The sequence below is a fragment of the Lathyrus oleraceus genome, chromosome 6 (genome assembly GCF_024323335.1).
Source record: "Lathyrus oleraceus cultivar Zhongwan6 chromosome 6, CAAS_Psat_ZW6_1.0, whole genome shotgun sequence".
In the NCBI taxonomy this organism is placed as follows: domain Eukaryota; kingdom Viridiplantae; phylum Streptophyta; class Magnoliopsida; order Fabales; family Fabaceae; genus Lathyrus; species Lathyrus oleraceus.
The window spans coordinates 463,607,094-463,625,752 of NC_066584.1; the positions used below are offsets into that span (position 1 = coordinate 463,607,094).

Here is an 18,659-nt window from a genome sequence, read left to right on the forward strand (position 1 = left end):
ATTACATTTAAAGGTAATGTTTATGTGAATTTTAAAGACCTTTCCATTTAATTTATTAATGTCTAGTGACTTTGATTGGATTAGTTGAAACAACAAGTTGCAAAAGTAACTTTTGTTATTTGAATTTGATTCAATTAGAATTACAAAAGATGTAATGTGTAATTTTTCATGCGAACTGTTATGGTCGGCCAAAAGGAAGACACTGTTTGACCAAAAATTTGCATATTTGTGATGGTAAATATATAGTAATTATCAAGTTTAACCATGTGGATAATGATTGATGTCAAAGGTATCCATTATTTGACAAGACTTATTACTAATGTTTGATCATCACGTGAGAGTACCGCTTACAGTTAATTCTTGCAATCAAAGATTGGAAATTGATGGTGTTTTTTGGTATCTTATCTAAGTCTTATTAAATTTGCATATAAATAATATTATGCATGTCTATATGGTCATTTAGAATGCCTACTAATGTTATTGTATTTTTATTATTCTTTTTAATGGATCCAGTTGCCACTGCTACCGCTCCAAATTTTGTTGCTCAGATTAACTTTACCCATATGCTAAGTGGGATGAACTTTAAGTCTTGGAAAGAATCAGTGGAGATCGTTCTTGGATGCATGGATTTAGACTTATCTTCGATGGAGTAGTGTCTCACTGCTACTACTGAGAATCCAAATGAAACTAAAATTGAAAAATGGGACTGATCTAACCGAATGTGCCTCATGAAGATCAAAAGATCCATACCTAAAATGATTAGGTGCTCGATTGGTGAGAGTGAAAGCGCCAAGAAGTTCCTTGAAACTGTGGAACAATTCTTTGCTAAAAATGATAAGGCTGAGACAAGTTGTACCTTGTCCAAACTCATTTCAATGGTCTATAAAGGCAAAGGGAACATAAGGGAGTACATCATGGATATGTCCAATCTCACATCAAAACTCAAGGCATTAAAGTTAGAACTTCCTGAAGATTTGATTGTGCACTTGGTTTTGATCTCTCTCCCGGCATACTTTTGGAAATTCAAAGTGAGTTACAGTACTCATAAGAACAAATGGTCTCTCAATGAGCTCATATCTCATTGTGTACAGGAGGAAGAGAGGCTAAAGAGAGATAAGACTGAAAATGCTCACTTGGCTACCAATTCTCAAAATAAAAGGAAGAAACTTGTAGGAAAATTTTCTCCAAATAAGAAGGCAAAGGAATAACCTAAGGAGACCACTTGCTTCTTTTGCAAAAAGGTTGGACACATGAATAAGGAGTGTTCCAAGTATGCTGCATGGCGTGAAAAGAAAGGTAATTTTCTCACTTTTGTTTGTTCTAAAATTAATTTAGTTTATGTGCCTAAGGATACTTGGTGGGTAGATTCTGGTGCTACTACTCACATTAGTATATCCATGCAGGATTGCATGTGGAGTCATCCTCCAAATGATGCTGAAAGATTGATCTATGTGGGAGATGACAATGAAGTTGCAGTAGAGGCTATAGGGACTTTTAGATTATTATTAAAGACCAATTTTCATTTGGATTTAATTGAGACTTTTGTTGCACCGTCTATTAGACGAAATTTAATTTCTATTTCTATTTTGAACAAATCAGGTTATACTTGTTGTTTGGAAATAATAAATTTAGCCTCTCATATGATTCAAATGTTGTTGGTTACGGTTTTTTGAATGATAATCTTTATATGCTTGATATTAAATGTCCTTATAACAAAATAATGCAAATAGAGTCACATGGTACAAAACGAAAATTAAATGAGAATTCCTCCACTTTATGGCATAAGCGATTAGGACATATATCTAAACAAAGAATTCAGAGGCTTATGTTGGAAGGTGTTCTTAGATCCCTTGATTTGTCGGACTTTCAAGTATGCATTCAATGTATTAAGGGTAAGCAAACAAACAAGAGGAATTTCCATGTTGAAAGAGCTAAGGATGTCTTAGAAATAATTCATATGGATATATGTGGTCCTTTCCCGACAGGTTCTTGGAATGGACAACGGTATTTTATTATGTTCATAGATGATTACTCGAGGTATGGATACTTGTATTTGATTCATGAGAAATCTCAATCTTTGGACGTGTTCAAGTCATTCAAAGCTGAAGTCAAACTTTAACTTGGAAAGAAAATAAAAGTTGTCAAATCTGACCGTGGTGGTGAATAATATGGTCGATATGATGGATCAGGGGAACAACGTCCAGGTCCCTTTGCGCTTTTCCTCAATGAGTGTGGAATTGTTCCTTAATATACAATTCCGGGAAAACCCAACATGAATGGAGTTACAGAACAACGAAACTGGACTCTTAAGGACATGGTAAGGAGTATGATTAGTCATTCTTCACTTTCAGAGTCATTTTGGGGAGAAGCATTAAAGAACGCAATTTATATCCTTAATAGAGTACCTAGTAGAGTAGTAGCTAAAACCCCTTATGAGCTCTGGACTAGGAAAAAGCCTAGCATTAGACACTTACACATTTGGGGATGTCCAGCTGAAGCGAGGCCTTATAGGCCTCATGAAGGTAAGTTGGATGCAAAGATAATTAGTTGTTATTTTATTAGATACGCTGAACGCTCTTACGGCTACAAGTTTTACAATCACATCACTAGAACAATTATTTAAACGGGAAATGCAAGATTCCTTGAGGATGTAGAGTTTTGAGGGGAAGGAAGCATAAAGAGTGTTGTCTTTGGTGAAGAAACAGTTCCTCACAATGATCAAGTCTTTGTACCTATCTTTATTCCTGAAATAGATCCTGAAATAAATAATGATGTTATTCCTAACATCCCTCAAGAACAAGACAATACTGAGTTTCTTCCCCAAGCACCACCTATAGTTCAAACTGAAAAACCTCAAGAGCCACCATTAAGAAGATCCACTAGAAAGAAGAAGAGTGTAGTTTAAGATGATTATGTTGTATTTCTTCAGGAACGTGAGGATGTCATTGGTTTGACTGAGGAAGATCCTATCAACTTTAGTCAAGTTATACGGAGTCCAAACTCTCTTAAGTGGGTTGGTGCTATGAAGGATGAGATGAAGTCGATGACTGACAATGATGTTTGGGATCTCGTTAAATTACCCGGAGGAAAGAAACCCATTGGTTGAAAATGGATATTTAAAACCAAAAGGGATTCAAAGGGTAACATTGAGAGATATAAAGCTCGTCTTGTCGCAAAAGGCATTACTCAAAAGGAAGGAATTAATAATAAAGAGACTTTTTCTCCAGTTTAATCGAAAGACTCTCTTAGGATCATGATGGCACTGGTAGCCCATTTTGATTTAGAGTTGCATCAGATGGATGTAAATACCGCGTTTATAAATGGAAACATTGAAGAGACAATATATATGGTGCAACCAGAAAACTTTGTATCAAGAGACCCAAAGTCTATGGTTTGCAAACTCAAGAAATCCATTTATGGCCTTAAACAGGCTTCCCGTCAATGGTATTAAAAATTTCATCAAGTAATATCCTCATTTGGTTTTGAGGCTAATCCAGTTGATAATTGTGTATACCAAAAGTTCAGTGGGAGTAAATTTGTTTTCTTGGTACTATATGTAGATGATATCCTTTTGGAAAGCAACAATATATGCTTATTGCATGAAACAAAGAGATTTGTCACAAATAAATTTGAGATGAAACATCTTGGGGACGCCTCCTTTGTCTTAGGAATTCAAATACTTAGAGACTGTTCTTGAGGTATTTTAGGATTGTCACAAAGGAGCTATATTGATACAATTTTGGATAGATTCTCCATAAAAGATAGTAAACTATGAGACACACCTATTGTTAAAAGAGACAAGTTTTGTCTCAAATAGTGCCCCACTACTGATCTTGAAAAGTAAGAGATGCATAAGGTTCCATATGCTTCAGCTATGTGAAGTCTTATGTATGCTAAAGTTTGCACCCGTCCCAACTTAGCATTCATTGTAAGAGTTTTTGGCAGATATCTAAGCAACCTTGGTATGCAACATTGGATAGCAGTAAAGCGTGTAATACGCTACCTGAAGATAATAAGATACTTCATGCTCACTTATCGGAAGTCAGATAACTTGGAGATCATTGGGTATTCTGACTCAGATTTTGTAAGATGCCCGAATAGCAGACGTTCCACATCTGGTTACATCTTTCTCTTAGTTGGAGGATCCGTCTCCTAGAAGTCTTCCAAACAGACTTTAGTGGCTCCCTCTATCATGGTAGCAAAGTTTGTGGCTTGCTTTGAGGCATCAAATCATGCAATCTAACTGCAGAACTTTGTCACAAGCCTACACATTGTTAGGAGCATTGAAAGGCCCTTGAAGGTTTATTATGACAATATTGCAACTGTGCTCTACTCCAACAACAATATGAGTTCTACAAAATTAAAATTTATTGATATAAAGTATCTTGTTGTGAAAGAAAGAGTTCAGGAGAAGCAAATTTTGATAGAATATATAGGGATAAACTTAATACTAGTTGACCCACTAACCAAAGGTTTGACACCTAAGGCTTTTCATGGGCATGTTGTTCACATGGGTCTTAGTTTTGAGATTACCTTTGAATAGTGAGAGTTTTTTCCTCATTTTTCTATGTTCTATGTTTTGGTTTTGTTTTGGTACAAACTTTATGTTTAATTTTCTGCAAAAATAAAAAATTATGAGGTACTATTGTTATAACAATATCAAGTTTTTTGTTATGTGCAAATATTAAAAAAAATTGAATTGCACCTAAGGAACTTCAGTTTGATCTCACTAAAGACTCCAGTAGGACTAGTTGGAAATATGCATGATTTAGAGATCACATTGCATGAAATTTCCATGCCACTCATCCATATCGGTCTATGTCATCAAGTACATTGATGTGGTGGTCGTCAGGGTTTTGTCACGTTATACGTTAGTGACGACAACCGTGATGGTCCCATTATTGATGTATGAGGTGGACCATATTGTAAATGTTAAATCTAAGGATAAATAGCATCTGGATGCGCACCAAAAGAACTGTGATATAACTATTAAAATATATCGTCCAAGTGGGAGATTGTTGGAATGTTTTTATATATATTATTTTAATATCCCAATGATTATTATATGGGCATATATATATATATATATATATATATATATATATATATATATATATATATATATATATATATATATATATATATATATATATATATATATATATATATATATATATATATATATATATATATATATATATATTAGCTATTTTATTAATTAAGTGATTAAATAGAGTTAAAAGAATGATTGAATTTCATTTAGAAGTTATTTAATTAATTAAATAATTGGGTATGGGCTCAAACATGAGTGGATGTCAGGATAACCCATTTGGGAATAATGGGAACCCTAATTGGCCATCATACTAAAAATAGGTTATGGTCTCTGACATACCGTACATAAGCAAATTACCTCTTCTCCCCATTTGAAGAGAATTTGAGGCATAAGGAGTACCGGTTGAGGAAGAACCACAAAAGCCATCAACTTCTGGGTCTTTTAGGATTACCATCAAACGCAATTTTCTCAATGGATCTAGGTATTCTATAATCAATTTGACGATCCTATAATTTTATACATGCTTGTATGACTATTTTGATTCCACATAAAAATATATGTCATAATATGTTGTGCATTTATATTGAATTGATTTAATTCTAACATGTGTAACTTATTTGCTTCAAATGTTTGATATCACTTTGTTTTTTTATTTTCCTTAAAAAATCCAACACCAAGTGTAATAGTGGGATATGTTTATTGAAATTCAAAAATGGTGGTCACGAGTGTACTGTCCCATTCTATTAGAACCATACTTCTTTTTCTTTTATTATCATTTTTTATGTATTAAAATTTTCATAATTAATTTTAATTTGGGTTTGTGCCATTTTTCATTCCTTACTGATTTACACCCCATGTCTATGCGCATACCCTTCTTATGTAATTCTTTTTTTTTAATTGCATTTCTTTTTTATTAAAGCATTATTTAACTAATTAGTTAAATTTTTAGTTAATTAGATTAATTAATTATGGTTAAGTAGATTATTCAATTACTCGAAGTCATTGTATTTAGTCTATTAATATATACCCATGTTAATTTCATACATGTAAAAACATCACATTGCCATAATTTCACCACAATTTCGCTCCATTCTCAAAATTGAACTAATTTCAAACCATTTCACAAATCATTTTCACTAATGCGACAAACCCTTCATCAATATTGAGTTTTCTTTTCCGCTTACTCGAAGCAATAAAAATTCTCTTTCTTAACAAACACGAAAGAAAAGGATCCTTGATGTCTTGCATTTCTTGAATTCTCGAATTATCGGTCCTGAGGCACACGTCTTGGGCTAGCCACTTATTCATTATTTAATTTCTAAAACACTTAATATAAACATGGACAAAAAAAGAGATCGTTGGAGTCTAGCATTCTAGTGGAATCTTTGAACAATCAACTCCGAGGCACACGTCTCGTTCTTGTTGAACTTTGTTGTCCAACAATTTTTTTTCATAAGTACATTGAATGAAAAATGATCGTTGGAGTCTAGCATTTTAATAATACCCCGAATAATTGATCCTGAGGCCCATGTCTCGCTCTCACCAAGCATTCTTCATTCACCTAAAAAACACTTAACACATCAAACTTATTTTCTCGCCCCCACGCAATCGAAAACCTGTTTAAAAGAACATTGTTTAATCTGTCCTAACACGTATACAAACTATCGCTTAAGTTTCCACCGCGAGCATGCAAACCAATGTTTAATCGTTAGAATGCAATCTAAATACTTTTTCAATAAAACAAACTTCAACCAACCAAAGCTTTTTCATTAAAAGAACATTGTTTAATATGTCCTAACATGTATACAAACTAACACTTAAGTCTCCATCGCGAGCATGCAAGTCAATGTTTAACCGTTAGAATGAGATTTAAACATTTGTTCACTGAAACAAACCAACCAACAAAATATAGTCTTCCCTGAACTACGAAGCTTTGAGTTCCTCATTGTACCTGAGGATAGATAAGAGCAAGATTCGCAATCTCGTCAAGCATCCTAGTAAAAAAAAATTGCGACCCTTTTTCCTTTTACACTCTTTATCACTCGAGGAAAACAATTAACATAAACTAATATTCAATTGTAAATTTAACTAAAAGGTTCCCGTTGAGTACAACGGACGTGAAGGGTGTTAATATCTTCCTCTTGTGTAATCGACTCTCGAACTCGAATTTGGTTGTGACAGTCATTTTATTTTTTTAAAAGATTTTATCAATATTTTCCATTTCCTTCATTGGAACAAATAAAGTTCAATGGCGACTATGTTCGAATCATTTTTCCGCGAGCGCGCAATACGCTTCGTGAAGGATCGTATTTTTTTAGGTACAACAATAACCAACAAAAATGAAATGTATAAGTCTCAAAAACCATAATAACAATAACATCAACGATGACCACAATACCAACAACAACAACAATAACACACAACAACAGCGGTAATGGAGAATTCATACATATCAGAAATTTGATGAGAGACTCTAAGAAAAGTGTTGGTTTGAGGTTCGAGCTTCCTTCCTCCTTGGAGAATAATGGTATTTTAGTTTGTTCGCTGGAGAAGAAGAATGTTTAAGTATTGTTCGCTAGCTAGGGCGCAAAAAGTGAATGAGACATAACATTAAATCTAAAGGAATAAAAAATAATTAAGAGAGTTTTTATCTCCGTTTTATTAAAAAACTAAGGGAACATATCCAACGTGAAAACTATAAAAAATAAAGGTGCCTTTTTAGTTATGAATAAAACATAAAATTTTAAGCGTTGGGAATCAAAGCTCAAACCCAACCGACTTTTTATGTCGGTTGTTGGAAAAATCGGGGTAAAAGATTAAGTTTTTTTAAAAAATGACGCGTTTTAGGTCATTTGACCTAAAATTTTCAATAGCTGAGATGAAAGTTTTGTCATAAAATGTATTATTTATAGTAGTGACAATAACACCAATAAAAACAACAATAAGAAAAAACAAACAGTAACAAAAACAAAAACAAACTCAATAAAATCGTTAAACATTAAATTTCAACAATAACAACATTGAACATTTTATTTGACACGACAACCACAACTAATATTGCTAACTTGAATCCATGTTTCTCTTACCTCATTCAAGTTAGAAAAGAGATTATGAAGTTCTGAAACTTGTTAATATGTTTTTCGAGTTTCATTTATGGAAAAAATTGATGGTATTAGGATTTGAACCCATATGATTAGACGCCAATTTTCACCACGGTTGGAACTTTCAATCGTGGTTGAAAGTGGCTTAAAAAATACATGTTTGTGCTGGGATTAGAACCCATGACTAGGAGCCACTTTTCGCTATGGTTGGAAACTTTGACTGTGGTAAAAGCCGACTTAAAAATAAAAATGAAGGAAAAGTGTCTAAGTGAATATATTTTACTATGATGGACACTATGGCCAAGGTGAAAGTGTGTTACTAAATATGCATTTTGTAATAGTAAATCCACATACGATTGTTAGCTCAAATTTTCGACGTCCACCCCAAATTACCAAAATTGGAAAATATGCACAGCTGGTTTCGACCAAGAAGTAATTCGACCAGCTGGGGGTAGATCGAATTAGCTGATTGGATAAAGATCAAGCTCATAGCTGAAATTTCGGAGCAGTTCCTTGAGGAGCGATTAGAAAACGGTTTTCGATCAGAGATTTGAAATTTAAATAAAGGAGGGAAGATCACCTTCGTCAGAAACCACAAGGATACACGTGGAGCAGATTGAGCGAATGCACGCATGCAGGGCGCCACGTGTATCGACGTGATTGAAGGACCATCAAAGTGGTTATTTTGATCCAGTATAAATATAGGGTCTTAGTGTTATAAAAGTGTGTGTCAAATTGTGTACAAAATCTGCAAATTTACAAAGTATTCGTGTCAAGAAGAACTGTAAAATGCAGAATGTACGTTATCTACACCATTGTTTAATCATTTCAAAGCATTATAAATTTGTCTTTACTTTCTCTTCATAAACATTCTTCCTTGTTCTTTCCTTTCAAGAACTTTATTTTTACTTTGTCATTTGCAAATTTAAAGATCCTTTAGTTCCTTTCCTTACCTTAAACTTTTACCTTACAGTCTTAAGATTCCAGTGCTTACAAACTTTTTTTTATTTTCAAGCCTTTTGTCGTTTACGTCATTTTTCTTTACTAGTTCAAAATGCTAATTTACGACTTTTCTTTTCGTTCAAGTCACTCTTTTGTCCTTAGTTTTCTTTAAAACTCTGATCTGACGTTTAGTTTGATCATTTATAACTATTATGTTTACGAGACACTTAACACATGTCCTAGGATCAATTTGATCGATCCTGTGAGTGACCAAACTTAGAAATTTGGAAGATCAGCGATTGTTTACCAATTTTCAAGGTAAACAAATTGGCACGCCCAATGGGACTAGTGCTAACGTCACATATTGTGTAGCATTTTTGATTGCTAAGTTCTGCTTGAGAAAAGACTTGTTGTATGCTTTTAAGAAGTGGTAAAATAGCCATAAATGACGAACGGTGAACAAGGAGAGAATCACAGACGGGGATGGCGAATATGAATCCGCCAGAAACTCAGAATTCTCAAAATCCATCAACTAGCAACATAGTGCCTCCTTCTTCTTCGATAGGGACAAACACGGGCAAAACGCATGCGTTCGAAATAGTTTTGTCCATGGTGAGTTCAATGCCTACGCATTCGATCTCCCATTTTGAACCTATTTTGACTTACATTGGACCTAGGGGACCTCCTCACACTCCTTCACCAATTAGGGACATCCCAAATAGGTCGTTGGTACCCCCTAGTTTCTCAATACCATTTAGCAGTCGAGAACAACTGCATGGAATGCCAACTTCAATGATGGCTAATCTACAGAACGTGGGTTCTACTTTTTTGGAACTGGAGGCTAACATAAATTCACCAGTGCAAGGGTCCGAGATAAACGCGGGTCGAACCAATCAAGCGTTAGGTCTAAGACACCCAGTACAACTACCCACTCTTACCAATAATTCTGCGGCGGCATGGAGGCAACAGATGGACGAAAGCAATCATGAAATGGTTCAGATGTTAACTTAAACTTTGACCACTATGCTAAATCCTCTGATTTAGAATACAAATCAGTCGAATCAACAGATGACAGCATAAGTGGCTTGAATGTCTGAGTTTCTTGGTATACCTCAGCACCAGCGTCCCCTGCCTAGGGATTGGGTAAGAGAGAATCAAGAGCCCACGTTTGAGGAGGACCTTGCCATTAACCAGATCCCACAAAATCAAGGGGGGGTAGTAGTACCCCATATGATTGAACCACGTGTATCCAGGGAACCAAGGGTGTTAATGGTAAATAGGAATCAAAATGTCGATGATATCATAAGGCAAGTTCGACATGATGATGTGGCAGCAGATACTAACCTAGCAGCTATAGTCGAAAGAATTATGGTTCGAAATGGGGTAAATTTTGGCCTTATAAGACCAAATTATACATCGCCTTTAGCAGAATATGTCTTACAAACAGATGCGCCCATGAGGACTAAAATCCCCAAATTCACCAAGTTTGTTGGGGATACTACTGAGTCTACTGTCGAACACGTGGCGAGATATCTAATCGAAGCTAGAGATATGTCAAATAACGAGAGTCTTCGGATGAAATTTTTTCCAAGTTCTCTTACAAAGAATGCTTTCACATGGTTCATAACTTTGCCCATAATTCAATCCACTCATGGAATCAGCTAGAAAGAATGTTCCATGAACAATTCTACATGGGGCAAATGAAGATAAGTTTGAAAGAGTTGACTAGTGTCAGACGAAAATTCACAGAGCCAATTGATGACTACCTGAATAGATTTCGACTACTCAAAGCCAGGTGTTTTACGCAAGTACTAGAGCATGAGTTGGTCGAAATGGCCGTTGGGGGCCTTGACTATTCGATTAGAAAGAAATTGGATACTCAATACCTAAGGGATATGGCCTAGTTGGCTAACAGAGTTAGACAGGTAGAACGTTTAAAAGAAGAAAAGGCTAGGACGAACAAAGGTAAAAGGGTAGCATATGTCGATTTTAGGAAAGATCACGAAGATTCAGGTCATGAAGTTCCAGACTTCGACGATACTGAGATCGATCTTGCTGAATTGACACAGGGGCCACCATATGCGTGCAAAGTTTTAGCTCCTTCGACCGGGAAAAACCTTGTCGAACCTGAAAAGAATGACAGGTTTCCTAAGAAAACATATACATTCGACGTTATAAAATGTGACGAAATTTTTGACTTGCTGGTCAAAGATAGTCAAATGATAGTATCTCCAGGTGCTAAACTACCCCCTTTAAAACAAAGAAAGAAACGAGGGGTTTGTAAATACCATAGCTTTTTGGGTCATAAAACGTCTCAATGTTTTCTTTTCAGGGATCTGGTGCAAAATGCAATCCAGGAAGGAAGACTCAAGTTCGGTGATAAGCCACGGAGCCAGATGAAAATCGACTCTGATCCTCTACAAAATGTTGAAGCTCATTATACTGAGCCAGAGGAGGTGAATTCCATTGAAGTTGTTGATGATTTCTTTATGACCGAAGTTACTGAATACTTTGTCCATAAGCCTGTCATGGTTAGAGTACATGAGTACTTCGAGCAAGCACCTCTTGACGGTTTGGCCCAAAGGGGTACAGAGGATGTCAAGAAAGAAAATGTTGAAGCCTCAGATGTCGAGGGTGTTGGAAATTCAAAGTTAGTGATGATCACTAAAGAAACCGCTGATAATTTCATTAAGCTGGACAAGGCCACTGACAGCCTTAAAAGACAATTCCAAAAGTTGGATATTATTGAGTATATCCACATGGAAGTTAATATGGTGGAGGTATCTCGAGAAGTCTCAATGGAAGTCGATGATGAATGTCGACAAGAGGAATACAACAAGGTCGTCTTCCCTCAGGAGGAAGAAACACTATCGGACTTCCTCTGAAGGTGCCAAAAAAAGAAATCGGAAGTTATACTATGCCCCAGGTGCAGTGCTGTCTTCGACAAAAGGGCAGCTCATAATCTGGAAGGGGTTAGGGGAGTGAATCACCAAAATGGCCATAAAGCCATCCACAATAATCAAGCGGGTAAGCCAGAAAGGTTCTTTGATCCCAGGAGATATCCTGATCCTAGGCGCCCATGGTGAAGTTGAGTGAAACCAAGCAAGCTGGACGAAACTTCCAACCCATGACCTTTAAGCCAAGCATCGGAGGATCAGATGGGAAGTGGGTCAAGCAGGCTGAGGGTAGGAAACATGGTTATGGCAAGTGGCAGAACTTCGAGGTTGAAAGAGGTTCATCGTTGGCCTACCGCCAGGAATTTCGGTCCGACAAAAGGACCGCACATGTGTCCGAGAACTATAAAGGAAAGAATCCTATGACGAGGTCCCAGTGGATAAGACAACAAAGAAGGCGAAAAGCCAAAAGAGAAGCTGGCGAAATGGACCAGGCTGAATCAAGTACCAACGTGATGGTGAAGAAAAAGGATGGCCCTAACTTCACCAAAAGAGATCCCAAGATTTCAAATAAGAAGGCCGGAGAAAATCAGATGGTTGCCGAAGATGAGTTATTAACTAACAACTTCGACTCTGGTTCGGAGGATTCCTTAGACATTAGCTCAAATTTTCGACGCCCACCCCAAATTACCAAAATTGGAAAATATGCACAGCTGGTTTCGACCAAGAAATGATTCGACCAGCTGGGGGTAGATCGTCTTAGCTGATTGGATAAAGATCAAGCTCATAGCTGGAATTTCGGAGCAGTTCCTTGAGGAGCGGTTAGAAAACAGTTTTCGATCAGAGATTTGAAATTTAAATAATGGAGGGAAGATCACCTTCTTCAGAAACCGCAAGGATACACATGGAGCAGAGTGAGCGAATGCACGCATGCAGGGCGCCATGTGTATCGACGTGATTGAAGGACCATCAAAGCGGTTATTTTGATCCAGTATAAATATAGGGTCTTAGTGTTAGAAAACTGTGTGTCAAATTGTGTATAAAATCTGCAAATTTACTAAGTATTCGTGTGAAGAAGAACTGTAAAACGCAGAATGTATGTTGTCTACACCATTGTTTAATCATTTCAAAGCATTATAAATATGTCTTTACTTTCTCTTCAGAAACACGCTTCCTTGTTCTTTCCTTTCAAACACTTTATTTTTACTTTGTCATTTGCAAATTTAAAGATCCTTTAGTTCCTTTCCTTACCTTAAACTTTTATCTTACAGTCTTAAGATTCCAGTGCTTACAAACTTTTTTTTTATTTTCAAGCCTTTTACAATTCGCGTCGTTTACTTCATTTTTCTTTACTAGTTCTAAACACTAATTTACGACTTTTCTTTTCGTTCAAGTCACTCTTTTGTCCTTAGTTTTCTTTAAAACTCTGATATGACGTTTAGTTTGATCATTTATTACTATTACGTTTACGAGACACTTAGCACATGTCCTAGGATCAATCTGATCGATCCTGTGAGTGACCAAATTTAGAAATTTGGAAGATCAGCAGTTGTTTACCAATTTTCAAGGTAAACAACAATATAATAAACTCAATTGTATATGTCAACTTGGTTAAAAGCTCCAATCATGGTGGAAAGGTAGTGATAACATCATTTTAAAATGCCAACATATTGTTGTTGGGTATCAAACCCATGACCATGGCACTTTTGACTATGGTTGGACATTACAATTATGGTCAAATATGGCCTGCTATCTAGTTTTTCACCATGACCACTAGCTTGTGGTGGAAAGTATGACACTCTCTATTGCACTATTCATTATCATAGACCACCTACCATGATGAAATTATTCTCCTAGACATGGTGATAGGTAATTTTCGTATTAGTGTGACACAAATAAGATTTCATGACATATAAAATGTTGAGTTATTTTAATAAGTTATAATATCAAAACGATTCTTATATAACGAGCCTAACTTATTTGTCTGTTTGTCTGATCAACCATAATTATGATATATACACAGTAAAATGCATGAAAAATGAGTAAATATAGAAATGGTTAATAAAAACAAATGAGATGACACAAATACAACTACATGAAATATAAAATAGTGTTGGTATATCAAGTGTGAGTATGAGTCCCACATCGAATGGGAAAGTGAATGTTGAACACTTTATAAGTGAGAAGACCTATAGACTCAATGCCTTAAGGTTTTGGTTTAATGTGTGGTGTCTCTTTCACTTGTGTAGTTGCTCTTAAAGCCCGATATGATGATCCCTGAACCCCCTTCATGATCAAAGTATACAACTGTTACGATATACCATGGGCGTATGACCGTTGCGATAAAATAGGTATCACGCTATATATCATAATGGTCAAAGTATAATATTTTGAGCTCTATCTATAACAACAGTTGGTATAAATAATTGTGATTAAATATTTTATTTTATTTTATTTTATTTTTCCAAATATTACAAACCTGTATTTTTTTTACCGTATATTATACATATATTAGCTAAATATTTATAAAATATCAAATTAAGCAATAAAAATATATTTACAATCATCAAATACGAAGTCATACAATATCATCCCCTTTTCTACTGACACATTAAAAGTAAACGTCCAACGTCTACAGACGTCGTCTAAGTCATCGGGAGAAAAAAGTGTCATGCCGTTAAACGTCTACATAAACAAGTGAAAAAAATTGAATATCACGTGATTTGAATTATAATAGCAAATTAATTTAACAGTAATATGTTATTGTAAATATTTCATGACATTATATATATATATATATATATATATATATATATATATATATATATATATATATATATATATATATACACATGTATATATATATACACATATATATATATATATATATATATATATATATATATATATATATATATATATATATATATATATATATATATATATATATATATATGATCCCACAAATCAACAATGTCGACAGAGAAGATGTTAAACATGTGTTCCATTACATAGTACCCATACTCCTATCCCTATGCTTATTTTCTAGTCTACAAATTTAAACATTTCATGAATATATATATATATATATATATATATATATATATATATATATATATATATATATATATATATATATATATATATATATATATATATATATATATATATATATTATATATATATATATATATATATATATATATATATATATATATATATATATATATATATATATATATATATATATATATATATATATATATATATATATATATAGAGAGAGAGAGAGAGAGAGAGAGAGAGAGAGAGAGAGAGAGAGAAAAGTGGATGTCACAATTAATCCACTTACCTTGGGTTCTAAAAATGCGAGTTTTTTTTAGAGTTGTTCAACCTATAATGTCTCTCCACAATCTTTTATATTGAAAATGGTTTAAAACTATTACACGCTAAGATAATTACAAAGTCAAAGAAAATATTACTAAAAGTCTCATAAACATAAAGTTACCTAGTAATAATTTATTTCATCATATGTTCAAGTGGATAGTGCAACAAAATAGTGTAGTTATCATATCCGTCCGAAGAGATATGATGATCAATTGATAATATTCCCTGAATGAATAATACAAGCATATATAACTAGTATTTGGTAAAAAAACAAAAACTAACTATAATAGAGAAACCATAATTTTAAAATTACTCACTTATTGATGAATGATGCTAAGTAACATTCTTTCCGCCCCCACGCTATCTGTGATGTTAAGTATCTTCAATATTTTTTGTAGAATTACTTGTAAATCGTACTCTAACTGGATCCAATAATCCATAAGTATTCGATTTATTTAATTCTATAAGAACATGATGAATGTACCTAAATTGTTAAACAAAATACATAAAAACACGTGAGGAATTAGTTTTATACAAAATAGTGAATGTAGCACAATGAGACATACTTACGTGCACCAAACTTGTAGTAACCCTACGTCTAGCCACCGATTTCTAATGATCATATATTTTATATCTTTAGGAAAGATTAAGAATTTCTTTAACCCCTATAACTCTGAATCATGTTCAAGCGCAAGAGAAAACATCGCATCTTTGTTGCGCATAACGTAACATAACATTTTGGAATATGATCCTTCAGGGGGAGCCAATAACTTGTTATGGATATCGTTACCGGTGGGGGCGGCTGAACAACTGCCTTTTGTGCTTGCACCATGTACAATATTTCTATCAGGCAATTGATCATCAACATCATCATCTTCATTTGTACATTATGTGACAGTTCCACTGATTCTCTACATCATAAAAAACACATAAACACAAAACAAAATTAACACAATACATATCATACATTTTAGATATCATAATATTCTCACATACCATATATAACTCTTTTATTTCTTCAAAAATTTTCATGTGAGTTACTCGCTCCGCTTCTGACTTCTCTTCAAATTCTTTCTTTTGACTATCTATCTTCCTCTAACAGTCTTCCAACGTTTCTTTTTGCACCTGTTTGGTACTTTTTCTAGACATACCAAAAAACATTCTCAGGACGATGTCATCACCAACCCCACAGACACGCCCATCATACTCCTTTGTTCAAATTGCTTCTACTAATATATCATGTCGTGGTTCTAGAACAAAGGAAACTTCATGGGCTAAGTTAACCAATGAATCCTACACAACATGATAAGACATCCATCATTAATTACCAAAGCGGTTTAAATAACACTTAACATATGCATAACAAGTTCAACTTAAAATTTTCTCAACTATTAATCTTGAGGCATCTAAAATGTAGTCTCTATTTGGTCTTTGTAGAGCCATCTTCCACTTCTCATATCGTGATGATAGAGATGGTTCCCGATCACGACTCATGGATTCCCCATCTTCTAGTTATTGTCTTTTTTCATCAATCATTGTTTTCTCAAGTTTCCTGTATCCCCCACGAGACAACCTATGGGGGTATTTTTTTTTAGACTTGTTCAGTTTTCCTACTTCACTCTTAACATGTTTTAAACATAGGGAAAATATTAACATCCATGGTTGTATTCATAAAATTATCAGAAAATACAACTGGTACTAACCATGAACTCTTAAGAACTACGAGACTTCACAAACTTTTTCCAAACCTTATTGTCAAGATAAGGATATTTCACCTACGGGCGCTTAATATTAGGCTTAGGATTCATAATATAGTCATTTGTGAGTCGTGACTTAAAACTCCTCCAAGCCGTATCAATATAAGTGATCCATTTTTTTCAACTTCGAATCATCACTAAATTCAAACATCAACAACATATTTAAATCAATAAGTATGTATTAGTGTTAATATAAAGTAATATCTAATAGATGAAAATTAAAATTAATACCTAAACGTCTATCCATATGCTATTTTTCACCTCATCTGTTACATCTTTTCAATCATCTAACAATATGTTGACTTTGCTACGTCCAAGGAACGCAACATAAATCTTAAAAAGATAAGAATGAGGACCATCAAGAATAGTATAAACGACACTAAACTTGACCAGAAGTATGTCACCTTACTTGCAGATTTTTGTTAATGTAGCCATCATTGTAGCCCATATTTAATATATTTTTTCTGTTCTCTTACTACAAATTGAGAATCATTTGTACTGGTTTCATTTGTATACGTAGCTTTGTCGCTACTAGATGAAGAATAAGCCATATATCAAGACATAAAATAATCAACATCAAGACACAAACATCATCAACAATAGCATCATCAACATAATGGCATCGTCAATAACAATGACATCATCAACACAATGACATCAACAAAATACTAGCATCATCAACACAATGACATCAATAACAACAAATACATAAGCAATAATATGGCATCATCAGTAATAATGACATCAATAACAACAATGGCATCATCAACAACAACAAATACATAATCATTAGTAGCAGCATCAACATAATGACATCAACAACAACAAATACATAAGCATTAGTAGCAACATCAACACAATGGCATCAACAACAACAAATACATAAGCAATAATATGCATGGCATCATCAACAACAATGGAATTAGCAATAACAATGGCATCATCAACAATAATGGAATCAAAAATAACAAATACATAAGCATCAGTGGCATCATCAACACAATGACATCAATAATAACAAATACATAAACACCAATGGAAAATGATGGTATTGCAGATGCACGGGGAAAAAGCTTATGTACCAGAAACGTGATGAATAAGTAAAAAATATTGTCAGAATCTTTGAGTTCCTCCTCCTCAGCTAAATCAGAGGCTAGCCAAGAACGAAGAACACAATGTTGGCCCATTCCTCAACGGTACGAAAGCACAGACGTTGGTTGAAAATGTTATTGTTTCTTCATGTTTGAAGTTGAAGTTGTACTTTTTGTTAGGGTTGAAACTGCTTTTGTTTCGTTAGGGTTGAAAATTGTGTTGTTTGGCTAGGGTTGAAAATCGCGGTGTTTCGTCAAAGGTTGTTACTTGATGGAAATGAAAATATGGAACTGAAGAGACAAATTAGCTAGCTATGCTTAAAGTGATTAAATAATATCACCACGGTTGTTTATCAAAGTCATTGTGATATATGCTGAAAATTTATAAAAAAACGCCAGGTTTTAAGCAATTAAATTTTTTAAAAAATAATGAA

The 18,659-nt window shown here is 34.2% G+C and overlaps 1 protein-coding gene across 1 annotated transcript; it reads left to right on the forward strand.

The window, feature by feature from the left end:
- Window positions 1-755: 755 nt before the first annotated feature.
- On the forward strand, window positions 756-1,208 carry LOC127096256 (uncharacterized). Its single transcript, XM_051034850.1, has one exon. The coding sequence runs from the start codon at window positions 756-758 to the stop codon at window positions 1,206-1,208; it is 453 nt and encodes a 150-aa protein (XP_050890807.1).
- The last annotated feature ends 17,451 nt before the right edge of the window (window positions 1,209-18,659 follow it).